The sequence below is a fragment of the Leptopilina heterotoma genome, unplaced genomic scaffold, assembly GCF_015476425.1.
Source record: "Leptopilina heterotoma isolate Lh14 unplaced genomic scaffold, ASM1547642v1 Lhet_123, whole genome shotgun sequence".
Lineage (NCBI taxonomy): Eukaryota > Metazoa > Arthropoda > Insecta > Hymenoptera > Figitidae > Leptopilina > Leptopilina heterotoma.
Genome location: NW_025110842.1, coordinates 334,152 through 354,057, shown reverse-complemented (window position 1 = coordinate 354,057; position 19,906 = coordinate 334,152). Strand labels below are relative to the sequence as shown.

The 19,906-nt window shown below is 18.6% G+C and overlaps 1 protein-coding gene across 11 annotated transcripts in view; it reads left to right on the top strand.

Annotated features, from left to right (window-relative positions):
* The window catches only part of LOC122512628 (potassium voltage-gated channel subfamily H member 6), a 240,637-nt gene that overhangs the window by 152,266 nt on the left and 68,465 nt on the right, over positions 1–19,906 (top strand). For all 11 annotated transcript variants that reach the window (XM_043628562.1, XM_043628564.1, XM_043628566.1 and 8 more), the window contains one exon: positions 2,122–2,202. In XM_043628562.1, the coding sequence (XP_043484497.1) occupies positions 2,122–2,202 (81 nt within the window). The remainder of the gene's footprint in view (positions 1–2,121; positions 2,203–19,906) is intronic.

Sequence of the window (19,906 nt, the reverse complement as noted above, 5' to 3'; positions counted from 1 at the left end):
ACTAAAATATGTAAATAACTAAAGTACAGAAAAATACTGAAATATAGAAAATTCTAAAATACAGAAAATAATAAAATACTGAAAAAATACTAAAATACAAAAAATACTAAAATACAAAAAATACTAAAATATAGAAAATACTAAAATAAAAAAAATACTAAAATACTAAAACATAGAAAATACTAGAAAAATACTAAAATACAGAAAATAATAAAATACTTAAAGAATTATAAACAACAGGAAAATCATAAAAAAATACTATAGAAAATACTATTTAAGAAAGATAGTAAAATACCCAAAAATACTAAAATATAGAAAGTACTAAAATACAAAAAAATATTAAAATATAGAAAATACTAAAATAAAAAAAATACTAAAATATAGAAAATACTAAAATAAAAAAAAATACTAAAATACTGAAAAATACTAAAGTACTGAAAAATACTAAAATACAGAAAATAATAAAATACAGAAAATAATAAAATACTTAAAGAATTATAAAGAAGAGGAAAATAATAAAAAATACTATAGAAAATACTATTTAAGAAAGATAGTAAAATACCCAAAAATACTAAAATATAGAAAGTACTAAAATACAAAAAAATATTAAAATATAGAAAATACTAAAATAAAAAAAATACTAAAATATAGAAAGTACTAAAATACAAAAACATACTAAAATATAGAAAATGCTATAATATTCAAAAATTTAAAAATACTTTCTTAAAAAATGCTAAAATACAGAAAATACTGAAAAAGAAAAATACTAAAAAAAATACCATGGAAAATACTATTAAAAAAAATACTAAAAAATACCATGGAAAATACTATTAAAAAAATACTAAAATATTGAAAATACTAAAATACTAAAAATACTAAAATACTAAAAAATACTAAAATACAGAAAATAATAAAAAGAATAAAGAATACTAAAAAAACAGGAAAATAATAAAAAATACTATAGAAAATACTATTTAAGAAAGATAGTAAAATACCTAAAAATACTAAAATATAGAAAGTACTAAAATAAAAAAAAAATAGTAAAATATAGAAAATACTAAAATACTGAAAAATACTAAAATACAGAAAATAATAAAAAGAATAAAGAATACTAAAAAAACAGAAAAATAATAAAAAATACTATAGAAAATACTATTTAAGAAAGATAGTAAAATACCTAAAAATACTAAAATATAGAAAGTACTAAAATAAAAAAAAAATAGTAAAATATAGAAAATACTAAAATACTGAAAAATACTAAAATACAGAAAATAATAAAATACCTAAAGAATTATAAAGAAGAGGAAAGTCATAAAAAATTCTATAGAAAATAGTAAAATACCTAAAAATACTAAAATATAGAAAGTACTAAAATACAAAAAAATATTAAAATATAGAAAATACTAAAATAAAAAAAAATACTAAAATATAGAAAATACTAAAATAGAAAAAAATACTAAAATATAGAAAATACTAAAATAAATAAAATACTGAAAAATACTAAAGTACTGAAAATAATAAAAAGAATAAAGAATACTAAAAAAACAGGAAAATAATAAAAAATACTATAGAAAATACTATTTAAGAAAAAATAGTAAAATTCCTAAAAATACTAAAATATAGAAAATAGTAAAATACAAAAAAATACTAAAATATAGAAAGTACTAAAATACAAAAAAATATTAAAATATAGAAAATACTAAAATAAAAAAAAATACTAAAATATAGAAAATACTAAAATAGAAAAAAATACTAAAATATAGAAAATACTAAAATAAATAAAATACTGAAAAATACTAAAGTACTGAAAATAATAAAAAGAATAAAGAATACTAAAAAAAACAGGAAAATAATAAAAAATACTATAGAAAATACTATTTAAGAAAAAATAGTAAAATTCCTAAAAATACTAAAATATAGAAAGTACTAAAATACAAAAACATACTAAAATATAGAAAATGCTATAATATTCAAAAATTTAAAAATACTTTCTTAAAAAATGCTAAACTACAGAAAATACTGAAAAAGAAAAATACTAAAAAAATACCATGGAAAATACTATTAAAAAAATACTAAAATATTGAAAATTTCTTTTTTTGACTAAGTTTTTTTTCTTTACAGTACTCCCTGCAAGACAATGGTTCGGCGAAATATTTTCAAGGAGCAATGCACACACCAAATATGGGAGAAAAAGTCGCGCAGGTAAGTTTTGCTTTTAATTGCAATTTTTAATATTAATGATAATAATTTTTTAAGAATTAAAATTTTAAGGAATTTTAAGAAAATCTTGTTTTTGCAAATGTTACTTTTTGTATTTTTGCAATTATATATTTAAAAAGGGGGAAGAAGCAAATACAATATTAAGCGCTAGGCTGACTTAAAATGAATTTTTCCACTTAATTGTCTGTCGTGCGAGTACGTCTGACTTAAAATTGACATCAATCACTGGAAATTGAATTGAATATGACTTCTCAATTTTTTTTTTTTTTACATTCGCTTTGTAGTGAAAAATGTTTTTATTTTTAGAAAAATTGAAAAAAAAATTCTATGAAAATTTTTCAATTTTTTCTAAAATGTAAATTATTTTCTTTATATGTGATTATTGAATTTAATTGAAAATTTGTTTTTTTAATGGTTTTTAATTAAATTCAAATGATTATGAATAGTTGGAATTAAATTTAAAATTTTCTTTTTTTTAAATTAAATATTTAAATATTAATTTATGTGATTAAATTATTTAAAATATTATTATTAAAAAGAAATTAATTTTCTTATTTTTATAATAATAGTAATAATGATAATCAAAAAATGTAGAAAATAGAAAATAATATGTAATTATTATTATTATTATTTTCTACTTTCTATTTTTTGAATTTTTTGATTAAATGGTATTAAATTAAAATTTTTTTTTATTATTAATTAATTATTATTAATATTATATTTATTTATTTATTTATTTATTTATTTATTTATTTATTTAAGTAGTAAACGAGCTTACAAAAAATAAATTAATAAATATTAATATTATTATTATATTAATATTAAATTAATATTTTTTTCCAAGTGAAAAATTTTCATCTGCTAAATGTGAAAATTAACGTAGAAATTGTTTACAAGTTTCTTAGTCGCGAATACAATTTCCCGTGACAAACCGAATTTCAATTACTTTATTGTCAGTGTCTGACATTTTTCAGAGACTTTAACTACTTTGGAAATGAAGTAAAGTCTTCTTTCCCTTCTTCTAAAATGAGAATTTCTTTTTTCTGTATTTCTGCATTGAAATAATTATTCTGCAAAATTTTTTTTTTTATTTTATTTTTTACATTCTCAAGACTCATTCATGTCTTTTTAGTACTTTTGTTATTATAGTATTTTTAGTATTCTATTTTTTAGTATTTTTTAGTATTTATTATTTCTCATTACTTTGTATTTTTTTATTATAATTTTTTTTAGTATTTAGTGTTATTTAGTACAGAAAATACTAGAATTTAGAAAATACTAAAATCTAGAAAATGCTGAAAAATAAAAATACTAAAATACCCAAAAATACTATTTGAAAAAGTCTAAAATACAGAAAATAATAAAATACTATGATAGAGAAAAATACTAAAAATTACTACAGAAAAAACTATTTAAAAAAAAATACAAAAATATAGAAAATACTATTTAAGAAAAAGAGTAAAATACATAAAAATAGTAAAATATATAAATTACTAAAATACAAAAATATAGAAAATACTCAAATACAAGAAAAATACTAAAATATAAAAAGTGCTAAAAAAACAAAAAAATACTACAACATTGAAAATATTTTTAAAAAAATACTAAAATACAGAGAATACTAAAACAGCAAAGTACTAAAATATTAAAAAAGATAAATACTAAAAAATACTACAGAAAATACTATTTAAATAAAATACTGAAATATGGAAAATAATAAAGAGAAAATAGTAAAGTACTGAAAAAATACTAATAATACTAAAATATGTAAAATAACTAAAATATAGAAAATACTAAAATGTAGAAAATACTAAAATACAGAAAAATACTGAAATATAAAAAATAGTATTTTAGAAAAATACTAAAATACAGGAAAATATTAAGAATATAGAAAATACTAAAATACTATTTAAATACTATTTAAATACTATTTAAATAAAATACTAAACCGTATAAAATATTATAAGAGAAGAAAATACTAAAATATAAAAAATACTGAAAAATAACTAAAACACAGAAAATACTATTTAAATAAAATACTTAAATGAATAAAATATTATTGAAATACAAGAAAATACTAAAAAATAAAAAAATACTTAAATACATAAAAATACTAAAATGTAGAAAATACTAAAAAAAATACTTAAATATAAAAAAATACTAAAACATAGAAAATACTAAAAAAAAATACTAAAATAAAAAATTAGTATTTTAGAAAAATACTAAAATACAGGATAATATTAAAAATATAGAAAATACTAAAATACTAATATACTATTTAAATAAAATACTAAAACGTATAAAATATTATAAGAGAGGAATATACTAAAATATAAAAAATACTGAAAAATAACTAAAAAATAGAAAATACTAAAATACCCTAGAATACTATTTAATAAATTGCTAAAATACATAAAATACTAAAAAATAAAAAAATACTTAAATATACTAAAATATAGAGAATAATAAAATACAAAAAATACTAAAATACAGAAAATACTAAAAAATAAAAAAATACTTAAATATACTAAAATATAGAGAATACTAAAATACAGAAAAATACTAAAATAAAGAAAAATAGTAAAACATAGAAAATACTAAAAATATAGAAAATATTGAAACAGAAAAATACTAAAAAAAATTACAAAATACTAAAAATGTGTGTTTTTGAGTTTCCCATTTAAAATGAAAATTAATGATTGAGAGAGCAAGTGAGAGGAGGGAGACAGAGAAATTTAAATGAAGTTGATGAAATAAAATTGAGGGTGACTTTGATATGTCAAGGAGTAAAGGGAGAGGGAAACAAACTGCCTTAAATATCCGTCAGAAGGCGTATCAAAGCATTGTCGCAGTGTGTCCCGTCCTTTCCAATAGTTTGCATCGTGCCTCTCTCACTCACTCTCTCTCTCCCCGTTTCTCTCTACTTCCGTCCGTCTTTTTTTCCCTTCTTTCTATACACGACTATTTTCTATTTTTCAAAATTTATTTTTTTTTACCAAAAATTAATATTTCCTTCTTAAAAAAAAAAAAAAAAAAAAAAAAAAAATAATAATATTCTACCTTTTTTTGCTTTTAAAATTGAGAGAGATCTTCGAGTTTTTAAATATCCCGCCGAAAAGAAAAACAAAAAGAAAAACCGTAAGTGATGTTTGAAAAAGTTTTAATGTTTTTTTTTAATTCTGAAATTTTTTTTTTCAATTCAGTGAATTCGGAAAAATTTAAATAAGTTTTTTAAAAAAATGTTTGAAAAATAAATGATTTAAAATAAAATTGATAAATAGTATAGAAAATAAAATGAAATAAAATAAAATAAAATGGGTTAATAATAATGGAAAAAATAATAAATAATTGGAAATAAAATAAGGAAATAATAGAAACGACAATAATTTTTTTTTTTTTTTTTTTTAATTTGTGTATTTAATATTAATAATTAATAATTTGTGTAAGTAAATAATAGAAAAGACAATAAACGATCAATAAAAAAACAAAATAATTAAAAATAACATAAAATAAATGAACAAAATAATTTTAAAATGACATAAAATACAATAAATAAACAAAATAATTAAAAAATGACATAAAATGCAATAAATAAACAATAAAATAGGAAAATCTGTAAAAATAAATAAATAATATACAAAAAGATAAATAAATTACAAATTAAAAAATTGATAATTTGGAAAAATAAAAATTAGATAATAATTTAATTCGAAAAAATAATATATAAAATAAATACTAAATAAACAAGTAATATAAAATAAATAAACAATATTTAAACAAATAGTGAAAAATAAAATAAATAATGAATAGAAAAAAATTTATGAAATATAAAAAAATAACAAAATTTAATTTTCAAATTCAATATTTTAAAAAGAAATAATTCATTCTTTTAGTGAAAAATTTTGTTAATGTGATAAAAATTATGACGATGAGAAAAATTTGGTTTGTGAAAAATTTTGTTTTTTTTTTTTTAATTTGAAAGATGTAATTATTAACTATAATTATTCGTTAATTATAAATTATTAATTATTAGTTATAATTAATTTTTAAATCTATTTTTTATATTTATCTTATTAATTAAAAACTTATAATGTAATTGAGTAGATATTTTTTATACTCAATTGTTTAATTATAATTTTTAATAATTAATTATGTTTTTTATATTCATTTGATTAATTATAATTATTAATTATTAATTATTAATTATTAATTAAATACATATTTTTCTATTTATTCGATTAACTATATAATTAATAATTATGAATTAATTTAATTTTTATTTGTGCGATAAAAAATTAATAATAATAAAATAATAATAAAATTTGGTTAAATAAAATTAAATAATTGGTAAATAATAATAAAAATTAAATAAATGAATTAAAATAATAAAAAAAAAAATTAAAAAAGAAAAAAATAATAAAAATTTAAAAATTAAAAAAAAATATTAAAATTAAAATTTAGTTGTGAATTGAATGGAGAAAATTAGCGAAACAAAAAAAAAAGTGCATTCAATAATTTAGGGGCACGTGCCTGATTATGTTGTGAACTGTACTGTTGTCTCAATCTTTTGCGAATCAATAAACATGTATATAAATGCTGACAGTTTGTGCACAAAGCATTTGATATTGAGGACTGTATAATAATGGAGGACACGTAAACACGTGACAAATTTAACCAACTGTTTATTGATAAAAAAAATATCAAAGTCTCAATTATGTAAAATTCCATTTACGTTTCTTATTCTCTCTCATTTTTTTCCCCCAAACAATTTTTTGTTTCGACTCTGACAATTAAATCTATTCAAATTATTATTTTTATTATTTATTATTATTATTTTTTTTATTTTTATTAATTATTTTTGTTATTATTAATTATTTTTTTTTAGCTATTCTTCATTTTTATTTATTATTATTATCATTATTTATTATCTTCTTTATTTTTATGTTTATTTATTATTATTATTATTATTGTTATTATTCATTATTTTTTTTTAGCTATTCTTTATTTTTATTTATGATTATTGTTGTTGTTATTATTATCATATTATTATTTTTTATTATAAAAATTGTTTTTACTATTATTGCATATTTTATTGTTAATATATTTTTTAATATTTTTTTATTATTTATACGTATTATTCAAAATTGGCTATTTTTAAAGTTTAAAAAAAAATTAAATATTTTCCTTTTTCTCTTACTTTTTTTTCATTATTATTACATTTCGATAATTTAATCTATTCAAATTATTATTGCCAGTCTTATTATTCTTAATATTATTCAAAATTCGCAATCGTTTTCATTGAGAAAATTTATTATTGTTCACGAATTTCCAATGCAGAAATAAATTAGTTTCCATTGAAAATTTATGTGGCAATCTGTAATTTTCCCTCGCAATTCTTTTGGAATTCGTTACTTGAAATGTTAATAAATAAAAAAATAAATAAAAAACTAAATAAATAAACAAATAAATAAACAAATTAATAAATAAATTGAAAATAAATAATTAAGTGAATAAACATATAAACAAATATATGAAGAAATAAACAAAATAAACAATGTAAATAAATAAATAAGTTTATTTTTTTATGCTTTAAATAAAAAAAAAAAAAAAAAAAAAAAAAACAAATATAGAAATAAATAAACAAATAAATGAACAAACAAAGATTAAACAAATGTATAAATAAACAAATAAATAAACAAACAGAAATTAAACAAATACAGAAATAAATAAACGAACGAATAGATAAATAAGTAAACAAATAAGTAAATAAACAAATAAATAAACAAATAAATAAGTAAAAAAAATACGTAAATAAACAAATAAGTAAATAAATAAACAAACAAAAATTAAACAAATACAGAAATAAATAAATAAACAAATAAGAAAACAAATAAATAAGTAAACAAATAAGTAAATAAATAAATAAACAAATAAGAAAACAAAGATTAAACAAATACAGAAATAAATAAATAAACAAATAAGCAAACAAATAAATAAGTAAATAAATAAGTAAACAAACAAATAAATTAACAAATAAATAAATAAATAAACAATTAATAAATAAATAAGTAAACAAATAAATAAATAAGTAAACAAATAAGTAAATAAATAAACAAAATAAATAATAAATGGAATTAATAAAATAAACATTAAGTACAATAAATATAGGAAATAATAAATAAGAACAAAATAAAAAACAAGAAGTAAAATTAATATATAAAGTAAATAAAAAAAAAATTATAATTCTGATAAATTGTAATTTTATTTTGTAATTTTATTATTATTATTAATATTCTTATAAATAATAATATTAACAAATAATTTTTAAATCAATAATAATTATGATGAAAAGAGTTAATTCGACATATTTTTTTTTTAATACAATTTATATAAATTCATAAGGAAAGAAATAAACTGGAATAATAATAAACAAAAAAAAAGAAGAAGGAAAAAAAAAGAATTTCTTTTCAATGCATGTTTATCCATGCAACTTGTATTTACGTAAATTCTGTGAATAGTTTCGTTTAGCAGATGAATTGGACCTGAAGCAATAACACAAAAGAAATAATTTCCTTTTATCTATATATTGCTTTTTATATATGCTTTAAGAGAAGAGCAAAAAAAAAAAAAAAAAAGAAAAGAAAAGAAGGAAAAGACCATTCAATTGCACTAAGACAGAAATGCAAATATATTTCCCTTCATATAATAAGTAATTTGAAAATATTTCGCATTTTAAGTCGGATTTACATTTTTAATGAATTTTCATTTTTTAATTTAGAAAATAATAATCATACTATAGAGAGAGAGGAATTTTATTTCTATTTTTAGTAATATAATGAAAATAATATTTATAATTATTATAATAAAAATAGAAATGATAATAACAATAAAAATAATAACAATAGTAATAAGAAAAATAAAAATAAAAAGAATAGGGAAAACAAGTAAGAGAATAAGAATAAAAAATATAAAAATAAGGAAAAGAATGAGAAAGAGAATATGAACAATAATAGGAATAGGAATAGGAAAAAAAATAGGAATAGGAATAGGAAAAAAAATAGGAATAGGAATAGGAATAATAATAGGAATAGGAAAAAAATAGGAATAGGAATAGGAATAATAATAGGAATAGGAATAGGGAAAAAAAAGGAATAGGAATAGGAAAAAAATAGGAATATGAATAGGAATAATAATAGGAATAGGAATTGGAATAGGAATAGGAATAGGAATAATAATAGAAATAATAATAGGAATAGGAATAGGAATAGGAAAAAAATAGGAATAGGAATAGGAAAAAAATAGGAATAGGAATAGGAATAATAATAGGAATAGGAATAGGGAAAAAAAGGGAATAGGAATAGGAAAAAAAAAGGAATATGAATAGGAATAATAATAGGAATAGGAATAGGAATAGGAATAGGAATAGGAATAATAATAGAAATAATAATAGGAATAGGAATAGGAAAAAAAAGGAATAGGAATAGGAAAAAATAGGAATAGGAATAATAATAGGAATAGGAATAGGAATAATAATAGGAATAGGAATAGGGAAAAAAAGGGAATAGGAATAGGAAAAAAATAGGAATATGAATAGGAATAATAATAGGAATAGGAATAGGAATAGGAATAGGAATAGGAATAATAATAGAAATAATAATAGGAATAGGAATAGGAAAAAAAAGGAATAGGAATAGGAAAAAAAATAGGAATAGGAATAGGAAAAAAATAGAAATAGGAATAATAATAGGAATAGGAATAGGAATAATAATAGAAATAATAATAGGAATAGGAATAGGAATAGGAATAGGAATAATAATAGGAATAGGAATAATAATAGGAATAGGTATAGGAAAAAAAATAGGAATAGGAATAATAATAGGAATAATAATAAGAATGATAATAGGAATAGGAATAGGAATAGGAAAAATAGGAATAGGAAAAAATAGAAATAGGAATAATAATAGGAATAATAATAGGAATAATAATAGGAATAGGAATAGGAAAAAATAGGAATAGGAATAATAATAGGAATAGGAAAAATAGGAATAATAATAGGAATAGGAATAGGAATAGGAATTGGAATAGGAATAATAATAGGAATAGGAATAATAATAGGAAAAGAATAGAATTCAATAATTAATTAGTGAATTCTATAATTAATTAATGATTTCAAAAATTAATTAGTAAATTCTATAATTAATTAGTGATTTCAAAAATTAATTACTAGTTACTTTGAAAATTAATAATGATTTCAAACATTATTTAGTAAATTCCATAATTAATTAGTGAATTTTATAATTAATTAGTGATTTCAAATATTAATTAGTAAACTCAATAATTAGTGAATTCAATACTTAATTAGTTAATAATTTGTTTAATAAATTAGTAAAATTAGTGAATAATAATAAATAATACTAGTAATAAATAATTATTATAATATCAAAATGCCAATAATAAATAATAATAATAATAATAATAATAATAATAATAATAATAATAATAATACGTAAAATTAAAAATAGGAATAAAAGAAAATAGATTTTAATTTAAAGTTATTTTTTTTTTACTCTATATAAACGAGGGAGAATTTAAAAATCTTGCACTTATCTATAAATCGAATCTTTTAACTTTCAGTGCATAATTTACAGTCTCTCTTGAAATCGTTCTTTTTTTAAAGAAAAAAACTCTATTCTTTTTTTTATTTTATTTTATTTCACTGATAATACGATTTTGTTTCTTTTAGCGTGAAGCGAGAGAAAGAAAGAAGGAAAGAAAATTTTCTTTCCTTCTACAAATAGAAAAAGTCAATTAACTTTTTTTTCCCCAACTTTTTTTTTCTGCATCAGACGGAATTTATATTTTATTTGAGATTTTTTTTGGTGATGAATTGTTGAATATATATATATATAAATTGAGTTTCTATATTTCTTGGGAGTTGATGAATAACAAAATGATTATATCGCAAGTGGAGCGTGAATTTATATTCAAATGTATAAAAAAAATTATCATCTCTTGAGAAAAAGTAGGAAATATAATATATGTAAATATCGCGATTTGGCAATTGGGCCAAAAAATATTTACCTGTGAATTCTAGTTCTCTTCATTTCATCGTTTTTTTTCCACATTTTGATAAGAAAAAGAAAAATTTGCTTTTTTTTGTCTCGCATTTCTGTTAAAATTTAAATTTCTCGAAAATTTTTTATTCTCTCATCTTCAATTTTTTTATTTTAATATTAACAGAAAAATAATCTATTCTTTGTTGTTTAAATAAATAAATTAATTTTTAGTTATTGAATTGATTAACAATAATTTTTTTTTGTTTATTTGTTATTTATTCAATTTATTAATTTATTTCAGTTATAAATTAGATAGTAAATAATATAATTAGTTCTTCAATTAGTGACTTCAATAATTAATTAAAAAAAAAAAAAAAAAAAAAAATAGTTACCGAATTCAATACTTAGTTAGTTAGTTAGTTGAAAATTAATTAGTGATTTCAAAAGTTAATTAGTGATTGGAAAAATTAGTTAGTGAATTTTATAATTAATTAATTATCAACTAAAGTAAATATAAATAAATATAATAAAAAAAAAATTTTTTTTGGTAAATTATTTAGTAAAATCAGTTAGTAAATTAATTGAAATCACTAATTAATATTTGAAATTACTAATTAATTTTTGAAATTACTAATTAATTTTTGAAATTACTAATTAATTTTTGAAATCACTAATTAATAACTTAATTTATTAATTTATTGATTATTAAATTTACTAATTGAAGAATTAATTATATTATTTACTAACTAATTAATAACTGAAATTAGTAATTAATTAACTAACTTATTTACTAAATAATTTACCAAAATTTTTTTTTTACTAATTAATTATAGTAAATTCAATAATTAGTGATTTTAAAAATTAATTAGTAAATTCTATAGTTAATTAGTAATTTCAAAAATTAATTAGTTAATTCTGTAGTTAATTAGTAATTTCAAAAATTAATTAGTGAATTCTACAATTAATTAGTGATTTAAAATATTAATTAGTAAATTCAATAAAATTAATCAGTGATTTCAAAAATTAATTAGTGAACTTAATAATTAATTAATTATCAACTGAAGTAAATATAAATAAATATAATAAAAAAAAATTTTGGTAAATTATTTAGTAAAATCAGTTAGTTAGTAAATTATATAATTAATTAAATATATTAATTAATTAATATATTTTAATTATATTAATTAATATATTTATATAAAATATATATTAATTAATTAATTAAATATATTAATTATAGTAAATTTAAAATGAAATATAATAATTAAATTATTATTAAAAAATTAAATTTAAATTCTATTGTTGATAATATTGCCTCGTAATAAATAATAAATATTGATAGAGAGAGGGAGAGAGAGAGAGAGAAATTTCTCTCTGAAAATGTGGAAATTGAGACCAAATGTCAATGTGTCCTTCGATAAGAATTATAATCAAGGGACAGTTTCGATTTTTAGCCTTGAATTATGCATTTGAATCTTATCAGATTTTAGAGGGATTGGAAGGAAATCCCTCTAAATTCTCTCTCGACAGACAAGAAAAGCACTATCTCTCGATGTCGTTAATTTTCCAATCGTCATCGTCATCATCATTATCATTATCATTATCATTATTCTTATCATTAACAATATCAAGGCTTTTCGTATATCCAACAAATTCAGGTCAAATGTTGTTGAAATTTTTTTTTTTTCTCTCTCTCTCTCTCTCTCTCTACTTTTATACATGAAAATGAATTCCAGAAGAAAAGAAATCTATCGCGCACGAAATTCTTCTTTTTTTTCGAAACTTGATTATTTCCTTTCTGTTCTACTTTAGAAAATCGTTTTGCTATAATTGGAATATTTTTTGTATTTTTATTTTTAATAAATTGCAGTTTGTAAAATTATAAAATATAAAAAAATAAATAAAACATACAAACATAAAAAATAAATAAAAAAAAAATAAATAAATAACAAAAAATAATAAAAACATAAAAAAAATAAATAAATAAAAAAAATTTTTTTAAATAATAATAAAAACATAAATAAATAAATATAAGTAAATAAAATATAAAATAAAAAAATGAATAAAATAAATAAATAAAAAATAAAATAAAAATATTTAAATAAATAAATAAGTAAATAAAATAAAAATATAAAATAAAAATAAATAAATAAAAAATAAAATAAATAAATAAATAAATAAAATAAATAAATAAATAAAAAATAAAGAAAATAAATATAAATAAATTATAAATTATTATTATTGATAAATAAATAGATAAATTATAATGATTGATAAATAAATGGATTAATTATAATTATTACAAATAAAAAGAAAATTAAAATTTTTTGTTAAAACTTAATAATAAATTAAAATTTAATAAATCTAAAAGTTCAATAAAAGTAAGGAAAAAAAATTTGATTTAAAATTAATGAAAGAATATTGAATATTTGCTTTTTAATTTGATGATGAAAAATTTGATTAAAAAATAAATTCACAAAGACCTTTTAACTAATTTTTCTCATTCGTCATTCTATTGCTAATTAATGCAATTATTCTTTCATTTGTTTTAATAAATATTGTTTTTCCATTGAGTGAACAGTTTATTTTCAGTATTGGGTATTTTTTCTCATCTCCTTTCAAAACAAAAATATTTCGTTGTATTAAAACTGTAATTTTTACTTTTATTTCGAGCAGAGGAAAATAATAAATAGATAAATAAATAAATGAAAAAGTAAACAAAGAAGTAAATAAACAAACAAATAAACAAGTAAATAAATAAGTAAATAAAAATGTAAATTAAGAAGTAAATAAACAAACAAAAATAAATAAACAAGTAAATAAATAAGTAAATAAAAATGTAAACATAGAAGTAAATAAAAGAAGTAAATAAACAAACAAATAAATAAACAAGTAAATAAATAAGTAAATAAAAATGTAAACAAAGAAGTAAATAAAAAAAGTAAATAAACAAACAAATAAATAAACAAGTAAATAAATAAGTAAATAAAAATGTAAATTAAGAAGTAAATAAACAAACAAAAATAAATAAACAAGTAAATAAATAAGTAAATAAAAATGTAAATAAAGAAGTAAATAAACAAACAAAAATAAATAAACAAGTAAATAAATAAGTAAATAAAAATGTAAACATAGAAGTAAATAAAAGAAGTAAATAAACAAACAAATAAATAAACAAGTAAATAAATAAGTAAATAAAAATGTAAACAAAGAAGTAAATAAAAAAAGTAAATAAACAAACAAATAAATAAACAAGTAAATAAATAAGTAAATAAAAATGTAAATTAAGAAGTAAATAAACAAACAAAAATAAATAAACAAGTAAATAAATAAGTAAATAAAAATGTAAATAAAGAAGTAAATAAACAAACAAAAATAAATAAACAAGTAAATAAATAAGTAAATAAAAATGTAAATAAAGAAGTAAATAAACAAATAAGTAAATAAAAAGTAAACAAAGAAAGGAATAAATAAAAAAAGAAAACAAATTAACTAATAATAAATTATTTATTAAATTATTATTATTATTATTATTATTATTAATATTTATTAAATTATTTATTTATTAATAAATAAATAAGTAAATAAAAATGTAAACGAAGAAATAAATAAATAAACAAGTAAATAAATAAGTAAATAAAAATGTAAATTAAGAAGTAAATAAACAAACAAAAATAAATAAACAAGTAAATAAATAAGTAAATAAAAATGTAAATAAAGAAGTAAATAAACAAACAAAAATAAATAAACAAGTAAATAAATAAGTAAATAAAAATGTAAATAAAGAAGTAAATAAACAAATAAGTAAATAAAAAGTAAACAAAGAAAGGAATAAATAAAAAAAGAAAACAAATTAACTAATAATAAATTATTTATTAAATTATTATTATTATTATTATTATTAATATTTATTAAATTATTTATTTATTAATAAATAAATAAGTAAATAAAAATGTAAACGAAGAAATAAATAAATAAACAAGTGAATAAATAAATAAATAAAAATATAAACAAAGAAGTAAATAAACAAACAAATAAATAAACAAGTAAATAAATAATAAAAAAGTAAACAAAGAAGTAAATAAAAAAGTAAGCAAAGAAGTAAATAAACAAGTAAGGAAAGAAGTAAATAAATAAACAAGTAAGCAAAGAAGTAAATAAATAAGTAAACAAAGATGTAAATATAAAAGTAAGCAAAGAAGTAAATAAATGAATTAACATGTAAATAATAATAAATAATAATAATTATAAAATAAGTAAAGAAAATTGAAAAACATGTAATTTATTAGTAAATATAAAAATTTACAGACAAATAATGAAATACAGAAGTAAATAAATATTGACAAAGCAGGAGAAAAGTGATACAAGTTTTGCACACGTGACACACGTGACATTAGTTTTCAAAAGAGTGTTTTTATCATGTGAAAGACAAAAAAAAGACAGTTAGAGGAAAAAATAAGAAATAAAATTCTCATCAATGAGCGATGATAAATTGAAATTGACTCGAAATGATCGCGTTTGGCTGCAAACGGCATGGCAGAAGGGGCAACAAGAAGAACAAGAACAAGAACAACAACAACAACAAGAATGTGAAAATACTGACGATGAAGAAGAGGAGGAGGAGGAGGAGGAAATTTATGAAAATCAAGAAACTCGACAACTTGCTCCCCATAGTGTGCTTAATTTTGAAAATAAACGAACTCCAACTAATAACAAGACAAAGGACGCTAAAGTTTTTCAAAATTTCTTCGATGATATCTCCACAGAGAACGATAAAGAGGATAAAGATAAAACAAAGCATCGCGTTGACCAGGTGAGAGAAATATTATAGAAAAGATTACGCGATTTTTTTTTTTTAAATGAAAAAAGAAAATTTTTAAAAGAATATTTTTCTAGGGTTATTTTACTGTGACAAATTCACTCTTTGCCATTTTTTACCCCTGTTTACTATTTTTATCCCTTTTATCATTCTTTACCATTTTTTACCCCTTTTACCTTCATTAATGCTTTTTTACCCTTCTTTACCACTTCTTACCCTTCTTTACCATTTTTTACCACTCTTTAATATTTTACCCCTTTTTTACCATTTTTACTCCTTTTTAACCCCTATTTACAGCTCTTAACCATTTTTTTTTTACCTTTTTTTACTCCTCTTTGCCATTAAAACGATTCAATTATTTTCAAAAAATATTCAAAATTCTATTTTCAATTTCTAGTATTTTCATCAAATTTCGCAAAACAATTCAATTATTTAGAAAAAAATTGATAAAATTAATCAAAAATTCAATTATTTTCATAAATAATAAAATTTCCACTACTGGAATTCAATTAATTTAGAATAGCAACTTCAAAAAAATTTCGAAAAATCAATTATTTAACGAAATTTTTATACAATCACAATAATTCAATTACTTTCACTAATAATAACATTTTTCATGGAAATTCAATTATTTAACAAAATTTTTAATAAAATTCTAAGCAGCAATTCAATTATTTTCATAAATAATAAAACTCATTGAAGAATTTCAATTATTTTTAATACTATTTTCAATTAATTAATCGAAAAATTCAATTATTTTCACAAATAAAGTTTTCCACAAAAATTCAATTATTTAAAATAAAAAATTTTCATAATATTTATTATATTTCTATAAAAATTAATTATTTAAAATAAAGTTTGTAAAATTCTTATGAAGAATTCAATTATTTTCAAAAATAACAAATTTTATCACTGAAATTCAATTCTTTTTAAACATTTTCATAAAATTTTTTGCAACAATTCAATTATTTTCAACTATTTTAAAAAATACAGTTGTTCGAAATAATTCAATTATTCTTTTAGATTTTAATAAAATTCTCCCCAAGAATTCAATTATTTACATAAATAATTCATCGAAAGTATTCAATTATTAATAATAAATAGCAAAATTATTCTTGAAAATTTAATTATATTCACGGATTTTAATAAAATTATTTGCAAAATTCAATTATTTTCATAAATAACAATATTCATCGCAAGAATTCAATTATTTTTAAAAGTAATAAATTTCCTCTTGGAAATTCAATTATTTTGAAAAATTCAAATAAAATCGTTCGCAAGAATTCAATTATTTTCATAAATAATAAAATTTATCGCTAAATTTCTATTTTCTAAAATACAATTTTACGTGAATTTCTCGAAAAATGCAATTTTTCTGAAAAATTTTATGAAAATTCTTCCAAAGAATTCAATTATTTAAAAAAAAATTGATTCATGGAAGATAATAAGAAATTCTATTATTTTTAATTAAATTTTAATTAAATTCCTGAAAAGTTTTCAATTTTTCCCAAAGAAATAAAACAAATAAATTCTTCCAAATAATTCTACAAAATTTTCATAAAATTCTTCTATGAAATTCAATTATTTTTGAAAATTTTAATAAAGTTTTTAGCAACTATTGAATTATTTTTATAAATATTAAAATTCATCGCGGGATTTCAATTATTTTTAATGCAATTTTAATATTTTTTAAAGAAATTTAATTATTTTAAATATAATTTTAATATAATTTCTGCAAAAATTCAATTACTTTCAAAAATATTAAAATTCTTTGGAGGATTTCAATTATTTTTGAAAATTTTATCAAAATTCTTAACAACTATTCAATTATTTTTATAAATATTAAAATTCATCGCAGGATTTTAATTATTTTTAATACAATTTTACAGAAATTGCTCGAAAAATTTAATTATTCTTAAAAATTAAATTTCAATTCCTCGAAAATATCAGTTATTTAAAAAAATAGTTTTTTTTCAAATTTTTTAGAAGCATTCAATTATTTACAAAAATATTAGAATTTTTCATGGGAATTCAATTATTTTTAAATATTTCAATAAAATTGTTCGAAGTAAATCAATTATTTTAAATTCAGTTTTAATTAAATTTTTTTAAAATAATTCAATTATTCTTTTAGATTTTAATAAAATTCTTCCCGAAAATTCAATTATTTTGAGAGATTTTAATAAAATTCTTTGCAAAATTCAATTATTTTCATAAATAATAAAATGCTTTTTAGAAATTCAATTATTTTCAAAAAAATTTAATAAAATGTTACACAATACATTCAATTATTGTCAAAAAAATTTTAATAGAATTCTTTGTAAAATTTAATTATTTTTAAAAACTTTTCGCAATTCAATGATTTTCAATATCTATACTATTTTTATTAAATTTCCAAACAGAATTCAATTAATTAAAAAATTTTCTGTAAAAATTTTCGTAAGAATTCAATTCTTTTCATGAATAATAAAAATTTCTCTTTACCATTTTTACTCCTTTTTTTCGCCAGTTTTTACCTTTTTCACTTCTCTTTACCATTTTCTACTCCTTTTTACGGATAAAAAGTTTTTTTTTACCAAAAAGGTAAAAAAATAGTAAAGAGAGGCAAAAAGCGGTACAAAATGGTAAAGAGGGGTAAAAAGGGGTACAAAATGGTAAAAAGGGGTCAAAGGGGTAAAAAATGGTAAAGAGGGGGTACAAAGGGGTACAAAGTGGTAAAAGGGGTCAAAGGGGTAAAAAATGGTAAAGAGGGGGTACAAAGGGGTACAAAATGGTAAAAAGGGGTAAAAAGTGGTATAAAATGGCAAATAGGGGTAAAAATCTCTTTTCACTCCTCTTTACCCCTTTATTTCACTCATATCATCTTGGGGAGAGGTGATGAAGGTGAATTTTCATGCTTGTTGAGCAGAAGGTAACTTTTCCCGCTTCGTAGCTGGCTAACACGTCGCCGACTATATATTTCTCCCTTGCGCCTGAATAACTTTCCAACCCCGGCGACGATTCAACGTCTGCGCACTGCCATTTTACCCCACATACTTGCCTCTCTATGTATATACATCTCTCACTCTCATTCTCCAAAGTCGAGCTCCAAATCAATAAGCACAGGTGGATCGTCCTGCTACGACACTAGAATACTAGAGAGAATTCAAGATTTCATCTTCCTCGAGAGAAGATTCTTTTTCTTTTTTCAACCCTTGTGCTTCTAAAATAGTGTTTTTGTTTCCTTCCGGGGGGTGAAAAAGGACGTTGGCCAAAGAAAACTAGAAAGTAAACTAGGAAAGACTTAGGAGAAACTGGGAATAAACTGGGAAAAGTTGGGAAAAATTGGAAAGGCTGGAAAAGCTTTCGTGTGCTTCAATCTTTCCGAGTATGAGAAAAATTGTGTTTTGTATTTTAGTGCCAAACTTCAGATGGTTAGGAGTGCGCTGAAGTTATGAATTTATTGTCGAGGCATGCGGATTGATTTTCTCTCCCTCTCTGTTCCTTTATTTTTCCGTCCGGATGTTTTGTTTGGGTTTCGCCGCCGCGAGGTGAAGCTCTCTCTCTCTCTCACTTTCTAGCCTGAAGAGAATGTTGGATCGAATTTTCGTGTTGTGCTCCTGAAAAAAAGAAACTTGGACTCGTCGTTTTTGTGACAATTTTTTCTACATTCTTTCATTGGGAAAATTTTTGATAACAAATTTTCGCTAATTCAATGTTCCATCCATTGTGTAACTTTCATTTTCTACCCTTTTTGATATGAGAAAATTTAAACATTTGTTTTTGTGTGAATACCGTACGTCTTTCAAAAGCTCACAATAAGTGATGTTCG